This window comes from Eriocheir sinensis, chromosome 28 (assembly GCF_024679095.1).
Source record: "Eriocheir sinensis breed Jianghai 21 chromosome 28, ASM2467909v1, whole genome shotgun sequence".
Classification (NCBI taxonomy): domain Eukaryota; kingdom Metazoa; phylum Arthropoda; class Malacostraca; order Decapoda; family Varunidae; genus Eriocheir; species Eriocheir sinensis.
In genome coordinates, this window is record NC_066536.1 from 14319214 (window position 1) to 14341893 (window position 22680).

At 47.8% G+C, this 22680-nt stretch overlaps 2 protein-coding genes across 3 annotated transcripts in view; one reads left to right on the forward strand and one right to left on the reverse strand.

Annotated features, from left to right (window-relative positions):
• Nucleotides 1-11946, reverse strand: part of LOC127004607 (tectonic-like complex member MKS1) — a 26547-nt gene extending 14601 nt beyond the window's left edge. The window contains exon 1 of the mRNA XM_050872613.1: nucleotides 11807-11946. The gene's annotated coding sequence lies outside the window, so the exon portion shown is untranslated. The remainder of the gene's footprint in view (nucleotides 1-11806) is intronic.
• On the forward strand, nucleotides 8870-12658 carry LOC127004609 (ionotropic receptor 93a-like). 2 transcript variants are annotated; one of them, XM_050872617.1, is made up of 6 exons: nucleotides 8879-9332; nucleotides 9738-9883; nucleotides 10187-10276; nucleotides 10750-10916; nucleotides 11817-11952; nucleotides 12310-12658. In XM_050872617.1, exons 1-6 carry the CDS (start codon nucleotides 9170-9172, stop codon nucleotides 12397-12399), a joined length of 792 nt encoding a protein of 263 aa, XP_050728574.1. In that variant the 5' UTR covers nucleotides 8879-9169; the 3' UTR covers nucleotides 12400-12658. The 2 variants fall into 2 exon arrangements, with proteins under 2 accessions (XP_050728575.1, XP_050728574.1); XM_050872618.1 differs by lacking the exon at nucleotides 10187-10276 and having other exon boundaries at nucleotides 8870-9332.
• The last annotated feature ends 10022 nt before the right edge of the window (nucleotides 12659-22680 follow it).

A 22680-nucleotide genomic window follows, 5' to 3' on the forward strand; every position in this document is an offset into this window, starting at 1 on the left:
GACAAGTAAATTCAGACTGCACCAAATTTTTCTTCACCAACGTAGTAGTGCGAGAATGGAATAAGCTTCCACCGTCAGTGGTCCAGTGTAACACGATTGACTCCTTCAAAAATAAGCTCGACCGTCACTTCCTTCAACTTAATATCAACTAGAGTAGAAATGCAACGTTTTGGAGTCTTCTGATTAATGTAAAATCACTTAGGTTTAAGGACAGACCACCAAGTCTGGACCATGGGGTCTGTGTGGTCTGATTTTCTATGTAAATCTATGTAAATCTCTACAACAACCCAGGAAACTATAGTCAAACCATTTCAAATAGTCCGTTGAGGCGTCGCCTTCCGTAGGTCCTTTCCTCCACTCTGCTCTTCTGCACAGTCCCAACACCTATCTTTTCCTTTCATATAATAATAATAATAATAATAATAATAATAATAATAATAATAATAATAATAATAATAATAATAATGTTTTATTCCGCCCAGCGGTAAAAAAAAAAAAAAAAAAAAAACGAACGAGATCGGAGATACATAACGCTTAACTAATTGATACCTTATAATTATATAATTATATATTTAGACCTTGGCCTAGCCGACCAAGGCGGTCTGTCGACGAGGACTGGCGTGTCTCTGCAGCTATAGCGTTTGCCCCAAACTTTACGTTTTACCTCCACCTCACCATTAAAAAAAAAAAAAAATAAATAAAATAAAATAAAATAAAATAAAATCTTAGGTTTAGGTTACTGCGGAGTGTGTGTGTGTGTGTGTGTGTCTGTGTGTGTGTGTGTGTGTGTGTGTGTGTGTGTGTGTGTGTGTGTGTGTGTGTGTGTGTGTGTGTGTGTGCTTGCTTGACGGCTTCACATGCTCTACATGCAATATTGCAATCAGCGGAATGCAGGAAAAGCTGCAGCACCGAGCACGGGCCGTTCTTGCATTACTTATCCCGCCGACCTTAATAACGCCCGCCTCACCGCATTCCGAGTCGCAGCATTTGCAACATTTTGCCTCGGCGTCCCTCAGCCTTATTAACTATGAAATGTTAGCGAGTTCGGTGTAGTAAGTGGGTTTTTTCTCTCGCTTTATATCAGCTTTTATATCCAGTCCTTTACTCTTACTGTCCATCTGTTGTCCTCTCTCCATCATATATATGTTCTGACCATTGTCATTTCTTGATTCTAATTACCTCTTCTGTCGTCTACTTTTGTCTTATCAATTTGCAGTTTTTCTTAACCCTTAAAGTGATATCAAGCTGCCAACGCGGCCGGTAATGATGGTTTCGTCGTTGTCGGTGTGTGGGTATGTATGATTACAAAAAGATGGACCTCCAACCCCCAGACTTAGAGAGAGAGAGAGAGAGAGAGAGAGAGAGAGAGAGAGAGAGAGAGAGAGAGAGAGAGAGAGAGAGAGAGAGAGAGAGATTAATTTCACAAATATCAAGCCTGAAAAGAAACCTTCCTCCAGTCATAATTCAACCACGAAAGTCAGCGGTACAATCGATAAAAAACAACGTTAAATAAAGTGAGGCTGGGGCTGAGGGGATGCACAGGAAGGGAACGAATTCCGGTCATTTCGAGTAGGAGCCCAAGCGGTGCCCCGCAGACCACCGTAGGCCTTTTCTATGGAAACAAATGGGAGTTAATGTACGCTACAAAAGAGGCGGAAATACTTGGCCATCACAGGAGTCACCAAGACGTTACACCATGTGCAAATTTAAAAAGGAAAATACCTTGATCCCGAGTAAGTATTTGTCTTTGTGAGACCAATAACCCGAACGCTGCAAGTACAAGCCCACAGCCCTGGTTTCCGGGTAACGTAGCGTTGGACAGTGACTTACGAGGCCGCTGAGCCGTGTCGAGGCGCTGGGCAAACACTGGCGGGGCTGTAGGCAAGCACACACGTCAAGAATATGGCCCCCATCCTTCACGCCAACGCGTGTATCGAGGCGGAGAGAAGCGCTGTAAATTACCGATTTTACTCCATGTTGTCCAGGCAGTAAAGTGGTAAAGAGGCTACATTTTTTCCTTTCAAGTGTTGTTTCAGCACTTTGACTACAGCGAAAGTTATGTGTGTGGGGTCGGGGGGGGGGAGTAAACAGTGCCACAATAGCCCCCCACCCCCCCCTCCCGCCCCATCTGGCAGGCCGCGGTGACCAGCGTAGGCACCGCTCAGCCACCATGCACTCCTCTCATTATTGACAGGGCGCCATGCTGTGTGACGTCACGTGACTTTCATATAGAAGCTAGAGCAGACGAGTCACCTCAGACACTTCGAGCGTGTAGGGTGACTGACGACTTGCTGCTGACGACTGAGGGCTGAGAAGTAAGGCTTATAAGTTTCCTAGAAGATGAGGGACACATATTTCCTCCTCCTCCTCATTATCATCTTCAACTTTTACTGTTCCCCTGCAGGCCAAAGGCATTTTTCCAACGCTCTCCACCACCGTCTGATGTTAGTGTACTCCATCCTGCTCCGACAAACGTTACAATTTCACCTCCGCTTCTGTCTGCCCCAACTGCTACTCTCTTACTCTGGTTACCCATCTGTGGTCAGGTCTAGGCACATGAAATGCCCGATTTCATTTCTTGTTCTTAATTGTCACTAAAATATTTTTAATCTTCGACTATTTTAATAGTTATGATGCTCGCTTCATGTCTGCATGTTATACCCAATAATTTTTGTCTTCTTTGTACGCTTCTTAGCTTTCACTCTACATCTCTTCTGAGAGCACGTTTCCGAACCGTATGTTAGGAATGGCAAGATACACTGATTGTGCATCTTTCATTTCAAGGAGAGTGTGGCAGATTGCTATTCATTACATTATGTTAATCAGAAGCGTTCCAGCCCTTTCCAATTCTCTTTCTGATATTTTTTCAATGTGCTGGGTTTGCACCAATGTTTTTCTTTGTATGTTAATTCCACTACTCTCAAATTTTTCGTTCCCCATCATTATTTCGTTGTCCTGTCAAATGATTATTAAAATTTACCTTTTTTATATTACACCAACAGGACTCATCTTGGTGGTACTATAGTCCATTCACTTAAGTTTTACAATCACTGCTTAATCTAATGATGCCGAAAATTTGACCATCTTGTGTAAAAGACGAGTCAAGCAAAGCAATGTGAAAACTTTCAGAACTTATGTAATTGTGTTATGCGATGGAGAGGTCAGACAATCCGCCCTCCAGCAGGCAATCAGCAGCGTCCTTACTTTATCGACTAGGGAACCAGACGCTGATGGAAAGGACTAGAGTTACGTCAACAGACTGAGAGGAATGATCAGTCTGGGAAGGGAGGATGAGAATGACGTTCGTTCGAATGTTTTGGTCTCTTATGAAGCGTGGTTCAGTTCGTGTTGTGGGAGCTTAGGATGGACAAAACAGGTGATGTACTCGTAGTGAATGAGGGGAGGGAAAGGGTGGGATAGAGGTGGTTGACGATGCTCTCCTAAAAGTAAACGGCTAAGCGGTGCAGGATTGTCCATGGCAATTCTTTATGCTTGCCATCAGTGAAGTGGTGAATTTTGTTTGCGTGCCCCTCGACCAGGCGTTAGGTTTTGGGTGGGGAAATCGAGGCTGCCAATGAAGCTTCACGAACACCGCCACTGCAAACCCTGAGTGGAATGCTAATTTATATGGCGTGTCAGGTATCTTTGTATACATCAACACACGTTATTAATACTTAACATTATTATCCAGAGGTGGTGATAATAAATGGCTCTTTTCGGCCAGGCATAGTCCAGAGTTTAAAAAAGTTGGACCATCATCATTTGAAATATTACTAGCACACCGCGAATATGCTCTTCAATTCGAGTGATACACTATGGCACAGAGCGAGGCCAAGGCGAAGCTCAGGTGCGACATATATAAAAGTCCACATTGATTAGCTTATGCAGAATTAAAGAAGAAGGGGGCTGGCAGGGCGTCGATACCTGGCGGTGTGTTAGTGAAAGTAATCAAAGGGCGAGACGCGTGACTGAGGGCAGCATGACTAACCTAACCCTGATGGCCCTGCGGACGGATGAACTCTACCTTTGTTGATCTATGCATAATTCGTAGTAGTAGTAGTAGTAGTAGTGTTTACATGTACTTCACTAAGGTTTGCCAGTAATATATGTAATTGGTGGTTACTGCACACACTCCACTCAGGTTTGTATGCCGTGTTGTAATCTCTGGCAAATGTACACACGCCGGAACTCTTTATGATGTCATTCAGTATTATTCTTTCACACTTCTCGCAACTCCACGCCCAAATTATTGAACGATCGAAGGATACTGTCCCTGTTAATCCTTCTCTTTCTGATGTAATGGACTGGAGTGAGTGGCAGCAAAAGACTGTGGCGGGTAGCAGCGGCGGCGGCGGTGAAGGTGGAGGTGGGGATTTTAATGTGGTCCGTGGAAAAGATAATAAATGGGTTCTTTGCTATTCCAGGCAAGCATGTGGATCACGAATGGAAGTGGCGCTCGTCAGATGTTGTTCTTCCTCCTCATTCTTGTACTGCTGCTGCTGCCGGTGCCGGGTAAGTTATGAAAAGGTGGGCGTGCAATTGCTTGGAAAAGGAACTCCGTGATCGATGGACATCAGGCGCCGAACAGGATGCATCTCATTGTTAGGCTTCCTGGGGGCTGGGGCAGGGCTGGCAATGCGATGGTGGCTCTGAAAATGTCTTATCCTTACTGTGTGACCTTCCTGACATTTTCTGGGCATTTGTGACAACAGGCAATCCCAGGATGAACTTGTCTGCTAGGTGAAAAGCCTTAGTACGAGGTGGTGGGTGGAGTCGTAGTTAAGAAAGAGGTCATACGCGCTACCATTACACTAGATTACAAGACATATTGATTCATGTGATTTTAGTTTTTATCTTTTTACCCTTTTTACAGTTCTTTCTTGCACCACGGCCATTCATAAGGCCTTGTGGGTGGCCACGAGCCTCGAGTGAACATTAAAACTTAAATGTTGAAAAGAATCCAAGTCATTGCGTTTATATCATTATCTATCACCTAAACTATTCCATTTGCTCTCCTCTCCCCTACCAAGGACAAACCTCGGGCACGGAGGTTCCCACAGACAGCAGTAGCGGCAGCAGCAGCCAGCATCCAATAGTGGCCCCTCTCCAGCAGATGGCTCGTCGGCTCGAGCATCGGTTCATTAACCATTCCCTCCCGTGAGTATTGCCTACAAGCGGATATATTATACTAAAAATGTGTTTTGCCGCCGTTGACTAAGTAGTGTCACCGGGGCTCAGGCCGAACAGCTCAATGCAGTCTTTTGGCTAAACCAGCACCAGCATAGGGCCGAGTCTGTGAAATAGCACAAGGTGAAACTAAGTCGAAAAAACGAAAAGTAATCTGAAAGCGTAGACTTTCACTGACATACCAGCACGCTAGCCATTCAGAAATAAACAAAGCGATGTTTCAAATGCTTTTCGTTATATCTTTCGCTTCAAATTAGTATGCAATAGTGTCTCCTATTCATATGAGCTTTGGCTTACACCCTCAAAATTTACGGCCAAACTTCATTTTTTACGAGGAAGCAAAGGCGGGTCTGACCCCAGTCTGTTAAGGGTGGCGGTATTAAGCGACGGTCATGCTGCGGACGCGACTAACCAGGCTGTTTGTGTTTGTCTCCGCAGCACCGAGGCGGCCACGGTCACGACCGCCCTCATCAGGTTCATCCTGCACCTGTCCTCGGGGCGCCAGGTGTACCTCCTGGCTGACGCCGCCCACACAGGTGCGCTACAAGAATGTACTTAGAATGCACTTTTTTATCTTCTTCCTTGACGAAAATTCCAATAAAAGGAAAAAAATACATTATCTGGTAATCCACGAATTTTAAACAAGACGAAACTTGACCCCCTCAAAGAGAATTGGCAGAACTGCAACAAAGGATATTTATATTTCTCTCGAAGTAATAGCAAACTATTCCGTCTGGCAGGACATGGTGGTTTTATTCTGAAGGAAGAGTGTTAAAAACACGAAGAATGAACCAACTGATACTCTAAGAATGATAAACAAGACAAACTAAATAAATAAAATATCGGTTGAGACCCTCAAAAAACAAAATTGCCACAACAAACACTAAAGCTTCGTTTTTCATCTCCAAGTAACACAATACTAATTATTCTGGCACAACGAAAACAATTTTCATGAAGAAAATATCAACTATAGTACTTCACGAACAATAGTAACAAAATGTACAAAAAAGTGCATACAAAATATTTGCCTTCAATGAAACACAAAACTGATCCCTCCGGCAGGCGTGGGCGTGGCCGCGAGAGCGTGCTGGGAGGCGTGGGCCGACACCGTGCTGCTGACCTACCAGCCGCGGCTGCTGCTGCTGGAGGCGCTGCTCCGCTCGCCCCGCAGACCCCTTGACGTGCGCCACGTTGTCGTTCTGTGCACCGCCGACCACCTGCTGCGCGTGTTCCAGCAGGTAAACACGAGGAGATATCTTCAGCAGGTAAATACGGTCATGTCTTCCAGCAGGTAAACACGAGAACATGTCTTCCAGCAGGTAAACATGGGGTGGGGTCTTTCAGCAGGTAAGCATGGGAACACGCCCTTCAGAAGGTAAACGCATCAAGGTAACAAGGCGACATCCCGGTAAGTTTTCTTCTTTGCGGTAGAGGAGGCAATTCAAATGTAAACTGCTAATCAATAAAAGAACTCAGCCATCACATACATTCGATAAGAACCTTCCCTTTTTATTTTTGGAATCTGCTTCTGTTTTCACGGTAACCCTCTCTTGTCTATACTGCTGATGGTTTGCCTCTCCTTAAAGTAAAAACAGACATCCACTTATTTGAGCCTTGAAATCTTGCTCTGTTGCATGCTTACTTATAGACGGTGAAGGCTTTGCAAGTAGCGAGTGTTCGTCTTGCTCATCCCTCACCCACCTCGCCCTAACAGGTGCGGGCCAAGGCGCTGGAGTCCGCGACGCTGCGCTGGTTCGTGGTTGTGACGGAGGACCACGCTGCCACCGCCCCCCTCCAGGCTCTGCTGCGGGAGGGCTCACAGGTGGGCTTTCTGAGGCACGGCAGCTGTGGGGGAGGGAAGAAGGGAGTGTGTGTGTGTGTGTGTGTGTGTGTGTGTGTGTGAGAGAGAGAGAGGAGGGGAGGCATATGCATAATTCTATGGAATGATAACAATGTAAAGAAAAGTAAAGCGTAGTTGTCTGAAAAACGGGGAAAGATGATTAACTCTACGGTATGCAGGTGCATGAAAAGTTCTAGTTATCAACACCACCGGGGAAATATACGGAAGCTTTTGCTCCCCCCTTCCCCCCCAAAAAAAAGAGAAATATGTATATGGTAAATAAATTAGTCTTGACTTTATATTTACACAACTAAATTATGTCCTGACCCCGCCTTGCCGCCTCGCGTGTCCAGGTGACGCTCATCACGCGCGTGTCCGAGGCGGTGTACAGGCTGCAGACCACCCGAGTCGACGAGGCGGGCAGAGTGAGGTCAGTGCCGCACCTCCGACCCTTGCCTCGCACCTCACTCCCGTGTCCTTTTCATTCTCTACGTTTGTATGTGGACAGACTCACAGTTGCCCTCACACACAAAAAAAATATGTACACCTTCACAGTGAACCACCCGGAACAAGCTAAACTTTTCATTTTCTTGACGTAGCGTCATTCATGTTAGCATGTATTACCCACGACACCACGCCTCACTTCCCTCCCTCGTGGCTTAAGTATGGCGTAAGTAGCGAGAATCTAAGTCTCGCTCCCGCAGGCTGGTGGAGGCCGGGTGGTGGCGCCCGTCGTCGGGGGAGTGGGTGCGTGCCGCGGCCTCGCCCGACCCGGTGCCTGACCTCCTCCACCTGTACGCTGACTTCGGCGGGCGGCGGCTGGTGGTGGCTGCCAACGACAACTGGCCCTTCCTTGGTCTGATTCACCTCACGGACGGCGCCGTGGCTCCACGATCAGGAATCGACATCAACATCCTCAACGCCCTCGCCGCCAAGCTCAACTTTACGTAAGTCCCGCCTCCGCCATGTAGGCAGAAGGCGTGATAGGTGTTAACTTTAGTCGTATATATATATATATATATATATATATATATATATATATATATATATATATATATATATATATATATATATATATATATATATATATATATATATATATGAAGCCTGTCCCTGGCCGGCAGGTACCGGCTGGTAATGCCGCCGGACCGTGCCTGGGGGGGCCCGCAGCCTGACGGCACCGTGACGGGGCTGATCGGCCTGGTGGCGCGGCACGAGGCTCACATCGCCATCTGCGAGATCACCATCACAGGTAACGCCCCACCGCCCGTACTAACGAGGGTTATCACGGAACACAACACAAAACAACAAACATCGCAGGCAATGTTCCTCCTCACATATCAACGAACAGTAAATATGAAATATGAAAACTCAAACAACAAAAAATCCTCAAAAATCTGTATATGGCCTAAAAAGTGTGTAGTATACTTTAAAATATCAAACGACACGATTTCGTATAGAACCCAATATTCTTTTTTGATTTTTTTTTTTTTCGTTGCTGCCTATTGCGCCGGTAGGCAACTTCCCGGTGGGGCCTGATGGTCGGCCCAGCCCGTTCTGGCGCAGGCGAGTGTTTATAGTGGTGCCATCTTGCATTGGCTCATGCTGCCCCCCGGAACTCGTTCTTGATTCGCTTGGACGGCTTCCTCTAGAGTCCGGGTTGATGGGTGGTCTTCAGGACAGCATGTGGGTAGTTTTAAGCCACTCGGCGGTGACTGAAAAATCCGAGGTGGTAGCGTGGGGATTCGAACCCGCGTCGTCCATCACGCGGTGAATGTGGGCCCAGTACGCTACCAGTTCAGCCACCGCCTACCCTTGTACATCGTGACATGTTATGGGCTTGCCGGACTCGTTTCCTCCAGACCAGCGCGAGACGGTGGTGGACTTCACCGCGCCGTACTGGCTGGAGTCCCTGACGCTGGTGAGCCGCGCCCCCAAGGAGAAGGACCGATCGCTGGCGGTGTTCTGGCCCTTCACGACGGTGGTGAGTGGGGGAGAAGCGGTCACGGAGGAGGGAAAGGGGGAGAGAGGCAGGCAGAAAAGTAAAAAGGACTCGGAAAAGGAAAACCCTCATCACTTTCCTTACAGGTGTGGGCGTCCATCGTGGGGGCCACACTAGCCATAGGCCCCGTGACGTGGGTGATGGCGTGTGCCTCGGTGGGCTCCCGCGGCATTCCTCCCCTGCATGTGTTCTCCTTCAACGTGTTTCGTAGCCTCGTGGTACAGACGAACCGACTGAACCCTCGCGCCTCCTCCCTCCGCTTCGTGCTCCTCTTCTGGTACTTCTTCTGCTTTAATATCTACGGTAAGGGATGACTCATTGACGCTTGTACTGAGCAAGGTCTTGGTACTGAGCAGAGCCACAGAATAGGAGAGTTTAGCTGGCTTCATCACAGGTGCCATGCTGTTACCAAAGGAGCCGCGGAAATTTCAGATTGAGGCTGATACAATGTTTTTTTTGTTGTGTTCTAGGTAATTCTTCGAGATCCTAACGACACCTAGAGCACAAACACACACACACACACAAAAAAAAAAAAAAAAAACTATCGTATCAGCTTCAGTTTGAATTTCGCGAGGCTCTTTTGGTAATAACATGAAGCCTGAGATGATGTTGGCTAAACACTCTTCTGTGGCTCTGGTGTTGAGGTGCTGTGTGGTAGAGGTGATGAGGCGTGGTGCTGAAGTGCTGAGGCGTGGTGTTGTGCCGCAGCGATGTACTCGGGGACCCTGACGGCGGTGCTGGTCATCCCCTCCTTCAACCCACCTGTGGACGCCCTCACTGACCTCCCCGCCGCCGCCGCCCGAGGGTTCGCAGTGGGCACCCTCAAGGCATCCAGCACCGAGTTCCTCTTCAGGGTGTGTGTGTGTGTGTGTGTGTGTGTGTGTGTGTGTGTGTGTGTGTGTGTGTGTGTGTGTGTGTGTGTGTGTGTGTGTGTGTGTGTGTGTGTGTGTGTGTGTGTGTGTGTGTGTGTGTGTGTGTGTGTGTGTGTGTGTGTGTGCAACGCAAACTGACACATGGAAGTATTTTTCTTTATTTTGTATTACCCTCGAGGAACTACTACAGCCTTTTTTATTCCACTTTTCTTCTTCTACTTCTTCTTCTTTTTTTCCTTCCTCTTCCTCTTCTTCATATACCTCCTCCTCCTCCTCCTCCTGCAGCACGCGGAGGGCGGCATCTACCAACAGGTGTGGCAACTCTTCCACCCCGTGCACAGCCTCTTGCCAGACCCAGAACTCGGCTTTGATAAGGTGTGTGTGTGTGTGTGTGTGTGTGTGTGTGTGTGTGTGTTAATTAGCCTTCGATTGGTTATATAGTGTATAGTGTATGTTCTGAGGTGTCACGCGAGGGAGGCTGACTGTGGTAATCGTGATTTTATCTAACATATGCCAATAGTGCGTCTCAGTGTTTCACGTGGGCTTATATGAAAACCATTTAGAAGAGTTAACCTTAAACATCTATACACACGTTTTATATGCAGTCTATCCATTTCTCTGTTCCTGTCTGTCTGTGTCCCACTAATTCTGTCTGTCTGTGTCCCACTAATTCTCTCTCTCTCTCTCTCTCTCTCTCTCTCTCTCTCTCTCTCTCTCTCTCTCTCTCTCTCTCTCTCTCTCTCTCTCTCTCTCTCTCTCTCTCTCTCTCTCTCTCTCTCTCTTCTTTTCTTTTTAATTCTCTTCTTTTCTCTTCTCTTCTCTTCTCTTCTCTTCTTCTCTCCCCACAGGTGTTACAGGAAAAGTTCGTCCTGATCAACTCGGAACTCAACGCCAAGATTCGAGCCACGGTGCGGGGCCGCGACAAGTACCACTTCGGGCGGGACACATTCTACCCGCACGGCTACGGCATCGTCTGCACCAGCGGCGCTCCCTTCAGGCCAAAGTTTGAACAGATGTAAGTGTGTGTGTTTTAGGCCATACTGGCGGGGAAGCGATTGAAGTTAAGCCGTTCAAACAGCGAAAAACTAGCCGGAGAGGGATGCAAGGTAAGATGACGGCGGACTCATGGAGAAGAAAAAGATGTGTATGTCAAGTGATATACAAACAGAGTAATGACGCTTCGATATCATTTAAACTTAACCTAGGGCGGAGTTAAGGAAGGAAAGACCAACGGATTAAAGGGACAGTGAAGATAAATGAATGGGTATGTCGCGTTAATGGGCATGAATGGGTATGTCACGTTAATGGGCATGTCAGGTGATATATGTAGAAACAAAGTAAAGACGAGTTTGCATACCAATCTGATATAACCCAAGGCAGAGTTCACTAAGGGAAGACCAACGGATTAAGGCGATAAAATGACGGGGATTGAATGAATGTGTCACGTGGTATAAGAACAAAGTAGTTTTCAGACTAATACATCATAACCTCGGCGCGTTCATCAAGCATAGGTTCCCACTTCTTCACACAGAGATAACTAAGTACCACACGCCAGGAGACACACATATATTTGACAAGGCTTTCGTAGGAGTTGTGGGCATTTTCAAGGGTAGTTTTATGACCCTGGTGGTAGTGTGAGCCTTCTTCTGTACCATGAACCTGAAGAAACACTCATTAGAACCCGACTGACCCCCTCTTTGACCTTTAGAAATAGCTGATGTAAGAAGCGAGTGTCTTATAATACCAACCACAAAGTTCTTAGTTATCTCTAAAGGTTTGCATATTGGTCATGAGGGTAATGCTTAATATAAAATTGGGTAGCAGTAAAATAGTTTGAAGACTATAACCTGGAGAGCCTCCCATCACCCTGACAGCCTACTTTCCGCCTCACATCCACTCTCTTACCTTCGTGCAGGCTGGCGTGGATATCGGAGGCTGGACTCATCACACAGTGGGCCGAGCAGGAGATTCAGACACTAGCTCACCACGAGGCCCAGGGCGAGGCGTCGAGGGAGGGGGCCATGGTCTCCCTCACGCTGGAACACCTGCAGGTAAGTGTTTTTTCTTTAGTGAAGGAGAGGTACAGGTACAGTCCAGTATGAAGAAGTGAGAGAGTACAGTCCAGTATGAAGAAGTGAGAGAGAGATTGCAGAGAAAAACAAACATAAAAGAGAACAGAGGTTAAAGAACAAGGCAAGCAGAATTTAGCGAGTTTTATCAATTTAGTCACATAGTTATTCATTCCGCACAAACGAACAAATGAAAGTATCAGTCAATATATAAACCAACAAACTTGGATCAAACGAATATGACATGACTATAGATATACACGAATTAATCCTACTCTTTATAATTCCTTACGTCGTTAAAAAAAACATATTTACTCGCGCTCCGTTTTTCCCCATCAGGCGGCGTTCTTCCTCCTCCTGACCGGCCTGACGGTGGCGGCGGCGACTTTCCTGCTGGAGCTGACCGCGTGCCTCCTGCTCACCTCCTGACTCCGCACGGCCGTCACCAACGTTGCCAAATTGTCGTACTCAAGTCAGCCTCTAATATTTACCGATTTCCCACCCAAAAACTGTTTCCTGATGCCCAATAGCAAGATTAATTTGTAGTTATAGTTAAAATAGTTAGCTTATGATGTTTTTTGGTAATAGTTATGCGTTAGAAGCCGGTAAACACTATGCTGAGTACGATAATCTGGCTACGGTGGCCGTCACTGACACTACAAGGGATGCCACAGGTCGCGTCTTGGAACCTCGAACTCCCGTCCCTTTCCGCACTAATCACTATTTTTCACCTGTGCATTATAAACTTACAAGGAATGCCACAGGTAGCGTCTTGGAACCTCGAACTCCCTCCCGTCACCTTTCCGCACTGTCACTATTTTTCACCTGTGTATTATAAACTTACAGGGGATGCCACAGGTCGCGTCTTAGAACATCGAACTCCCTCCCGTCACCTTTCCGCACTGTCACTCTTTTTCACCTGTGCATCATAAACTTACAAGGAATGCCACAGGTCGCGTCTTGGAACATTGAACTCCCTCCTGTCACCTTTCCGCACTAATCACTATTTTTCACCTGTGTATCATAAAATTACAGTAAGCTAAGGGTCATATTCTTTAACATTTCGGTGCCCAAGCTCACATAATTGACAAGGATTTCGTAGGAGCTTTGATTATTTGATTATTTATGACCCTGGTGGTAATTTGACCCGTCTTCTGTACTGCCATGACCCTAACTAAACACTTATTAGAACGCGACTGATCTTTTTTCTGGCCTTTGGAAACAAAGGGTCATATTTTTCAACATTTAAGTGCCCAAGTTCACATATTTGACAAGGATTTCGTAGGAGCTTATTTGATTATTTATGAGCCTGGTGGTAATTTGACCCTTCTTCTGTACTGCCATTCTTGCGTTCTTACCCAGCCTCCCCGCCCCGCCCCGCCCTACCCGACCCCGCCTCGCCCGTCTTCACTCCCCCCCAGCCCCGCCCCGCCCCGCCCTTTGGTGTAACAGTGACTCACCCGCCGGAGCTGCAGTGCTGAGGTCCTCCCCTCCCCCAGGCACACAACACCTGCCTGTCTACTCTCATTTTTCCTCCTCCTCGTCTGTTTTGGTGAATATCTCTTCTGTTTTTTTCGCCTCTTCTCTTCCTTCCTCCATGATACCTTTTCATTTCCCCTTTTTCTTTCTCTCACCTATCTCGTCATTGGTTTCTTTCCTTCGTTTTCTTCACTATTTTTGTATATTTTCTCTCCTCCCTCCTTCCTTCCTCCTCCACACCTGTCTTGCCCGCAACTTTTTTATTTTTATGGAGAAACAAACTTCCCTACTGAACACACACACACACACACACACACACACACGCCCGCGCACAAGGAAATTTTCGTACAGAGGTGTCGAAAAATGTCTCGATTCACGGTTCACGGAAGAAAGGATAATGAGAGAGAGAGAGAGAGAGAGAGAGAGAGAGAGAGAGAGAGAGAGAGAGAGAGAGAGAGAGAGAGAGAGAGAGAGAATTTCCTTCAATTCAGCAAAATACAAAGCTTATCTAATTCTCGACTCTCCTGCTCACCCTGTCCTTTCTATCCCTTCTTTCCCTTTGCCGTAGAACATCAATACCCAACTCTAAACACCACAGTGGCATTAAGGTGGTATTGAAGTGATGATGCGTCGTATTGAGGTGTGTTACTGAGGTGCTGAGGTTTGGTATTAAGGTGCTGGTGGTATTGATGTGTGTTACTGAGGTGCTGAGGCTTGGTATTAAGGTGCTGATGGTATTGAGGTGTGCTAATAAGGTGCTGAGGTTTGGTATTATGGTGCTGATGGTATTGAGGTGTTAATAAGGTGCTGAAGGTATTGTGGTGTGTTACTGAGGTGCCGAGGTGTAGTGAAGACGCCTAACTCTCCTCTTATACCTCCTCCTCGTCCTGTACCCCGTCACCGCCGGCCGGGACACTTAAAAATAGAAAGCAAGGATAGAGGCAGCGGTCATTCCCGAAGTCAAGGGCAGGTGCGAAAGGTGACTAGCTCAGGTATGCAGCTACAACCCCTTCCGCTTATATGACCCGCCAAATTCTGCAGCTCGGACGCTTCCCCAAACTCCTCTCCCCGGTTCTCCTGTAGGTGCGGGAGGCGTCTATTTCGGGGGACGTCAACGAAGGCACGGGGCAGCGGTAGAGGCAGAGGGCATGGTAGTATGTGTGTAAGCGAAGTCACACCTCAGCCTCCTTCTGGGAAATGTCCGTTCTCTCGTAGCCTGAAGCGTCCCCTTGTCGCCTTCTCTGTTTTCATTGTCATGGGTACTGGGCACGTTCAATTCCCAGACCATTAAGGCAAGGTGTCCCTCTCGTGTCCCTCGCCTCCCTCACGCTGCCTCTCCCCTCCTCCGCCCTCCTCACCTCGTTTTTGGGTTCCTCCAGGGGTCGTCTGGTTCTTGAAGGCTGTGTTATGGCGCGAGGGTTGAGTTGTGGGGCGCGCCTAGGGGAGACACTGACCTCCACAGACACATATTACTTCCCAGGTGTGTGTGTGTGTGTGTGTGTGTGTGTGTGTGTGTGTGTGTGTGTGTGTGTGTGTGTGTGTGTGTGTGTGTGTTTCATTTGCCTTGTTGCCGTCGTAGTTGGAGGAGGAGGAAGAGGATGAGGATGAGGAGGAAGGATAAGAGGAGGAGAAGGAGGAGGAGGAGGAAGGATAAGAGGAGAAAGAAGAGGAGGAGGAAGAATAGAAGGAGCAGGAGGAAGAGAAAGAATAAGAGAAGAGAAAAAATAGGAGGAAGAGGAGGAGGAGTAGAAAGACGAAGAGGAGAAAGAAGAGAAGGAGGAAGAGTAGTAGTAGTAGGAGGAGGAGGAATGGTCACCGTTGTCGTTGTTATTGGTGGTGGTGGTGATGATGATGATAATGATAATATTCTCTCTCTCTCTCTCTCTCTCTCTCTCTCTCTCTCTCTCTCTCTCTCTCTCCCCCCCCCCCCCCCCGTGTCGGCCAGGTGGTGAGGGACCCTAAAGTTAGCAATCTTATGGTCTTCGAACGTATAAGACGCTTTGGTTAAGACATGACGGCGGACACCACGGGGAGGACATGCCGGGGGGCTGGGGGGGGGGGCGGAGGAGGGATGTGAGGGGGATGAGGTAGAATGAAAGGGAAAGAATGAAAAATGTGAGCGGGAAAGAAGATAAGGGAAGAGACGGGAATGGAAAGAAAGAGAATGAAACGAAAGAAGGAAGGGCGGGAAAAGAGGGTAAGGGGAGGATAGAGAAGGGAGAGAAAAAGGAAGGGCAAAAAGGAAGATAAGAGAAGGGAAAGGAAAGGAAGGGAAGGGGAGGTTTGGAGAAAGGAGGAGGAAAAGGGTGCTTTATTTATTGTCCAATAAAATTTTAAAGGTACGAGAAGGTCTCTTTTAAGGAGCCAAGGCGTCCGAAACGTGATGATTTCAGCCGCGGTGCTCAAGTTCGTCTCCGAGGCCCGTCGAGTCCCTTGGATGATGCAGGAATTGTCCGGCGCCTCCCATCGTGCACACCCGCCTGGCTTGTGGCCTTTTTTCCTTGTTTACACTCACACCAGCGCGTGCACGCCCGGCGGCCGGGAAGGGGCCTGGAGGAGAGAGAGGGGGTGCTGGGAGGACAAGCTGTATTACGGGGATGAGGTCTCGCAGATCTACTATACCGTGGAATTGCTTGGCTACAGCTCGGCGTCATTACGCTACACGTTTCAATACACAATAAACATTGACCAATGCAATATATAAGTCTGAGAAGTGAAAATCTGCCCAAGAGGAGTCGCGGCGAGCACAGGCGAGAAATTAGTTGATCCACAGCTCGGCCGCGGGTTGCCCGCGCACGTCCCTCGTCCCTCGTAACATAACGTTCACCTTGCAATTTGACGCTATCGAGGCATCAGGGGCATCGGGCCTTCATAATTGCAGCGGGTGTTTAGCATCCATTCAGATAATCAGCCGAACTGATCTACTTTATCCCCTTACGTCCCGTGGGAGCGGTCCTTAGGCCAAGTGGAATCATGCTAATGTGTTCGCGGGCGTCTGACGCGCTGAGGCGGTCTGGGAAGACCCGAGGAAGGTGCCCCCGTAGCCGCGGGACGCCGCCGCGGCCCAAGAACACCGGGTTTCCCTTTCTGGAGTTTCACCTCCACCTGCCGGAGGAAGGGAGGAGGGAAGGAGAAAGACGAGGCAGAGGGGCGTCAAGGGGAAGGGAGAACCTGGTTAGAAGTACGTGGTGTGTGTGTGTGTGTGTGTGTGTGTGTGTGTGTGTGTGATATAAATGACTGAAATAAAAGAGATGCCTCCCGCTCCCAGTCTTAGTTTTCTGCAGTGTTTTGTTTGTGTGTGTTAATTAAAGAATTACAATTTTGGAAGGAGAGAGAGAGAGAGAGAGAGAGAGAGAGAGAGAGAGAGAGAGAGAGAGAGAGAGAGAGAGAGAGAGAGAGAGAGAGAGAGAGAGAGAGAGAGAGAGAGAGAGAGAAACTAATTTACATCCATTGAATACTTATCTCTAATTACCTCAGAGGAGCCGAACATCCGTAACGCACGAAAAAATTAAACCAAGGCCTGGGTATAATTAAGCCGCGGCACAGGTGAGATTAGCTCCTCCTCCTCCTCAACAACCTACTCCTCCACCCACCCCCCTCCTCCTCCTCCTCCTTCACGAAGTCATTCACCTCTCGCTCATCAGACACTGAATCGTCACAAACAGGTTCCACGGAGCCCACACCTGTCTCAATCACTGCCCCGACCAGCAGCGGGTGGTCCTGGGCACACACACACACACACACACACACACACAAGGAAAAAATGCTAGGAGATTCTCGTTGCCTGGAACAGCTGCTAACCTCTCCCCCCCCCTTTACCCTTCGCCCCTCATCTCTTCACGAATCAGCCCCTTACTCTCCTAAACCTTTCATCTGCTTATCTTTTCTCTCCGCCTTCATTCATTGAGCGCACTGATGAATTGCTCTCCAAACTGGGTCAATGCAGTTATTACATACCTCCTGTCCGTTGAGGTAAACGAAAATGTGCGGTACTCTTACTACGAGAGCATACTCATGACTTGTTTGATGGGCACTTTTGAAAATGACTCCCATTATTAAACACAAAAGCGTACGGTGCTTTTACTATGATTTATCCTAAGGGAAGTTTTAAGAATTACCATCATTGAAACTTGGTGCTCCCGCAGGAATGAACCGCCATGTAGCCCAAATGGCGTGTCTAGATGATGAAACAAAATATACTTCAATTACAATGTTGCCTCTGTTACAAGGCAGTCCGTTGGCAACATGTACTCCTGTGTTGTGGCGTGCATGCTGGGAAGGCGCCCTCCCTTACACGCCCTCCATCACAGTGCTCGTCTGCGGCGCCCCAGCGTGGGGAGAGTCAGCTCAAAGGGGACGGGAGATTACTGTTAAGAAAGCGTTCATAAGATCAACATCACGCTTTTTCCTCTGCGGTGCCGTTACACTAAATCTTTTTCCATGGAACCTTTGAGCGTTTGCCATTAAAAGAAAGTTACTCTCAAGACACTAAAAAGCAACGGTAACAACATAGGCGTCGAGGCACACAAACAGGCGCAGTGCACACCCCACATCCTCGAGACCCCATCCTGCGGCCCGTTGCTCACCGCCTGTCCCGGGACGCGGCGCCTCGGCCACAGTTACCTGCCGCCGGTGCTCCCGCGGGTCATCATTTACCCCCAAACCTGAACGAGTGAATGAACACCTGACCAGTCCGGGAGTCAGCTGCTTCGCGTGCTTCGGGTTCGAGCTGAGGGTCTTGTGGTGCGGATCAGCAGGACGAGACGCCACCGACACTGATCTCTGAGAGGCGACACGACGATGACACAGTGAACCCATAAAATAAAACCTCCCCCCCTTCACTCCACCTTCTCTCTCTCTCTCTCTCTCTCTCTCTCTCTCTCTCTCTCTCTCTCTCTCTCTCTCTCCTCCTTGCACTTACTCCTTCCCCTCTCTCTTTTAATCCGAATCTTTCTTTCCCTTTACATACATCTCGCATTTTTTATTCCTGCTTTCCTATTCCTGGGCGGTGTGTGTGTGTGTGTGTGTGTGTGTGTGTGTGTGTGTGTGTGTGTGTTGGGTCGCTCCATGAAGGGCACTGATGAGTCGCCCCAGACAGATTCTAGACACTCCGCCTCCACCTTCCACATCCACCTCTCCCTCCATCTCCATTTTATTCTCCCCATCCCATCTCCCTCTACCTCATCTTCATCCCCATCCCCTTCTCTCTCTCTCTCTCTCTCTCTCTCTCTCTCTCTCTCTCTCTCTCTCTCTCTCTCTCTCTCTCTCTCTCTCTCTCTCTCTCTCTCTCTCTCTCTCTCTCCCTCTTTTCTTTGTCCGTATACTTCCATTCAATCTACTTATTTCTCCTCCCTTTTCTATCCACATCGTCTTCGTCATCTACCTCCATTTCCTCCTGATTCACCTCCCCATTACATCCCTTTTTCCCTCTATCTCCTCATCCTCACCGTCCATTCTCCGTATATCTCCAGTTAGTCCACTTATTTTACCTTCTTTTTCAATCCACATTGTCTTCGTCATCTGCCTCCGTTTCCTCCTGATTCACCTTCCACTTTCCCCTCATTCAATGTACCTTTCTCGTCCCTCACCTTCAGCTTATCTCTTTTGTCCTTCTTTTGCTCAAGTTTATCTTAGGAGCATATCGCCACAGTCGCCGCTATCATCCTAATCATCCTAATCATCATCATCATCATCATCATGTGGCAAATAAACAAAGAAAAGCGATAAATATATAATGCATCAACAGTTTAATACATTTCCCAACTTCCTTTGCTAACCTTTTTCTTTTTAATGTTTGTGTTAACTTCAACCTATACTCAACATCTTCACCGGCACCTGGAGACTCAAGTTCCTTTCCGTCGCTTTGCCTTCTCTCTCTCCTCTCCCCGAAAAAATTACAAAACAAAACAAAAAACGAAAAAAGCCCCCCCCCCAAAAAAAAAATACCCCAAAAGAAAAAAGTCCTAAAAACAAAGTCCGAAAAAATACCCAAAACAAAACGAAAAAGCCCGAAAAAGCAAATTGCCCCCCCCAAAAAAACAACAACAACAACATAAAACAAACAAAAAAAACTCGTTCTCTCTCTACTTATACCTAATACTCCCCGTGTGTGTGTGTGTGTGTGTGTGTGTGCGTGCCTGGTGGGGGTCGGCGGGCGGCGGGCGCTGGTGGTCGCGAGCGGAAATAACCCCACCTGGGCTTCCCGGCGTCCATTACAGTCGAGATACGAGGCTGTTCGTCTGTTTCGAGCCTCGTTGGCAACACTTCGCACCTTCTGAACGGTTACCACGTCCCTCCTTAAATAGTCGAGCCTTTGTTTTAATTCTATAGATTTAGACAAATTTTTTCATCCCTCTACACACACAACGGGTCGTGGCTTCATAAAAGAGAACACAACCAGTCACGATTGACATATCCTAAGTTCGTTATGGCTTAATTTGAGTTATTAAATGATTACTATCCTTTCTAGTTGCCATTTTTCTCTATTGTTCAAAACTTGCATAATTAATAGTTCTTCAGTCCCTCAATGCTCCTTTACTTCTTGGAGTCATGGACCTTCAATAAACTGATGCTGACTTCGGTGCCTTAGAGCCTTTGCGATGTCCAATAAAGTACACCAGACTCAGTAACTGCCTTGTCATGCCTTGCCTGAACACGCTGGACGCAGGAGCTCAGCTTTCGGTGTTGGTCTTGGTCGGCGGTACCCTCGGGCCTCCCAAGGGTCGAAGAACTTCATCCTTCACGCTCGCCGGCCGGGCTGAAGGGTGTCCGCGGCGCCCCGTCCCGAGCACCAAACTGGGCCAGTGGAATGAGTGACCCCCAGAACACTGTGGACGTTTTCGCCGCTCACAACAAATATTTCCAAAGTTCACAAGGAGATCAGTCGTGTTCTCAAGAGTTTCGTTGACTTTCATGATGCAGAAACCTTGTCGGACTATCAGTAGGCTCATAAAACTAGCCATGGGAATACCCACGACTTCAACCAAAGCCTTATCAAATGTGGGTGTGAGCCCCGAAAAGTTTGAGAATATTGGCCCATGAATGCTCGTCTCTTCGGCAGCGTCTGTCACTTCTTACTACGCTGCCGGAAAGTTGACCGAGGAAGAGCTAACCAAGCGTAAGGACTCGCCCAGTTCTTCAACGCAACAAAATTAGTGGAGATACGACGATAAATTCTTCCTCGATACCAAACATTTCTTCCCTCTCGGCTTGGAATTCGCACTGGAGGCCACGACCATCAACCCAACAAACACACACACAAGAAAAATTACTCTAAGGTAAAAGGTGCACGATAAGGTCAGTGTTTTGAGCAACCCAAGGATTCCAAAAACAAGCAGAAACTAAACTAAATAAAAAAGAAAGCTCGGCATTATAAAAAGTCCATCCTAGACCTTCGATAACAAGTCAGGGGGGGAGGGGGGAGGGAGGGAGAGCCACTGCTGGGGGAGCCCGAGGAGGACCAGGCAGAGGGAATGGAGGTGAGTCGGAGGTCACAGAGTGGGGTCATTTCCTCCTCCCCTCCCCCCCTCCTCACACACCCTTCATACAACCCTGACGACCGTGAAGGGACAGTGTGTGTGTGTGTGTGTGTGTGTGTGTGTGTGTGTGTGTGTGTGTGTGTGTGTGTGTGTGTGTGTGTGTGTTTGATTTCTTTCCCTCTTCCTCTCTTGACTCTCCCCGTCTCCCTACTGCTCTCGTTCTCTCCCGCCCTCTCCTTCTTCCCCGAGGCTTAGTAAACACGATGGTCAAGTTCCTTTTAGTGCCGTTTGCCCATCCTTCAGAGTGGCAGTGCTAGCGAGCAAAGTAATTTATATCCATTCCAAAGCCTTCCTTCGTCTGTATGTCCTCCTGCCAATGACCTGACCACTTTCAAGAGGAGAATGTCGAGACACTTCTCCACTCGAAACTGACCTCTCTTTTGGCCACTTTTGACAGCTTTATTTTAAAGGAACAGCGATTAGCGGGCTTTTTTTCTCTCTTGTTTATTTTTTTCTGCCCTTGAGTTGTTTCCTTTACTGTAAACAAAAAATCCGTGTCCTTTTTTTTGTGTGAGTGTCGTCTCTGTCCTTTTTTTGTGTGTGTGTGTTCTCTCGTGTTGTACCTTTCGCCGGTAAGGATGGAATTGAAACCTCTTTGGGTGTCATTGAAACATATGTCCTGAAACCACCACCACCACCACAGCCACTGCCATCACCACCACCACCGCTACAAGTGACATCACCACCACCACTGGCACTGCTGCCACCATAACCATAACTACCACCAGTCCCATCACCACAAAGTAGCATCACCATCATCATCATCACCACTATAATCACAACCACAAGCACAACCACATTTATCATCATCACCACCACCACCATCACTAATATCACAACCACAACAACCATCAGCTCAAGCACCATTACCATCACCACCACCACCACCATCATCAAAGTCAAAATTACCGCCATCATCACCAATTCTTCTGCACCAATAAATTAAGGAAGATATAAAGCAAGGAAAAGAAGCGTAAGAAAAAAAAAACAGGAGAGTGGAGGAAAAATAGGACGGAGAGAGACTGGAGGGAGAGAGAAAGGGAGATGGGGAGAGGGAGGAGAGAAGGATGGTGGGAGATAGAAAGAAACGGAGGGAGGTGGGGAGAGGATACAGGTAAAGGGAGAAGGAGAGAAGGATGGAGGGATATAGAGAGAGGAGGGAGAGAGGGAGGGAGGAGGCAGGGAGCTAAATGAGGGTACATGTAAGGCAGAAAAATATGAGATGAAAAACGTTGAAATGAGGCATGTCTCGATAACCTCTGCGTCCAATACCTTTGTTTATACCTGGCCTCTCTCTCTCTCTCTCTCTCTCTCTCTCTCTCTCTCTCTCTCTCTCTCTCTCTCTCTCTCTCTCTCTCTCTCTCTCTCTCTCTCTCTCTCTCTCTCTCTCTCTCTCTCTCAAAAAAAACAAAAAAAACAAAAAATTGAGTAGAAGCTGCATTTTCAGACACAAACACATACAAACAAACAAACGAACAAACAGAGAGAGAGAGAGAGAGAGAGAGAGAGAGAGAGAGAGAGAGAGAGAGAGAGAGAGAGAGAGAGAGAAAATGAGTCATCGACCTGGAGGCACAGACAGCTTGGAGCGAGGTGGAGGAGGAGGAGGAGGAGGAGGAGGAAGAGCGTCTGGCGTGCTGCAGGAGGAGGAGGAAAGTGTACGTGGAGGGAAAGCAAAGAGTGGTACATGTTAGAG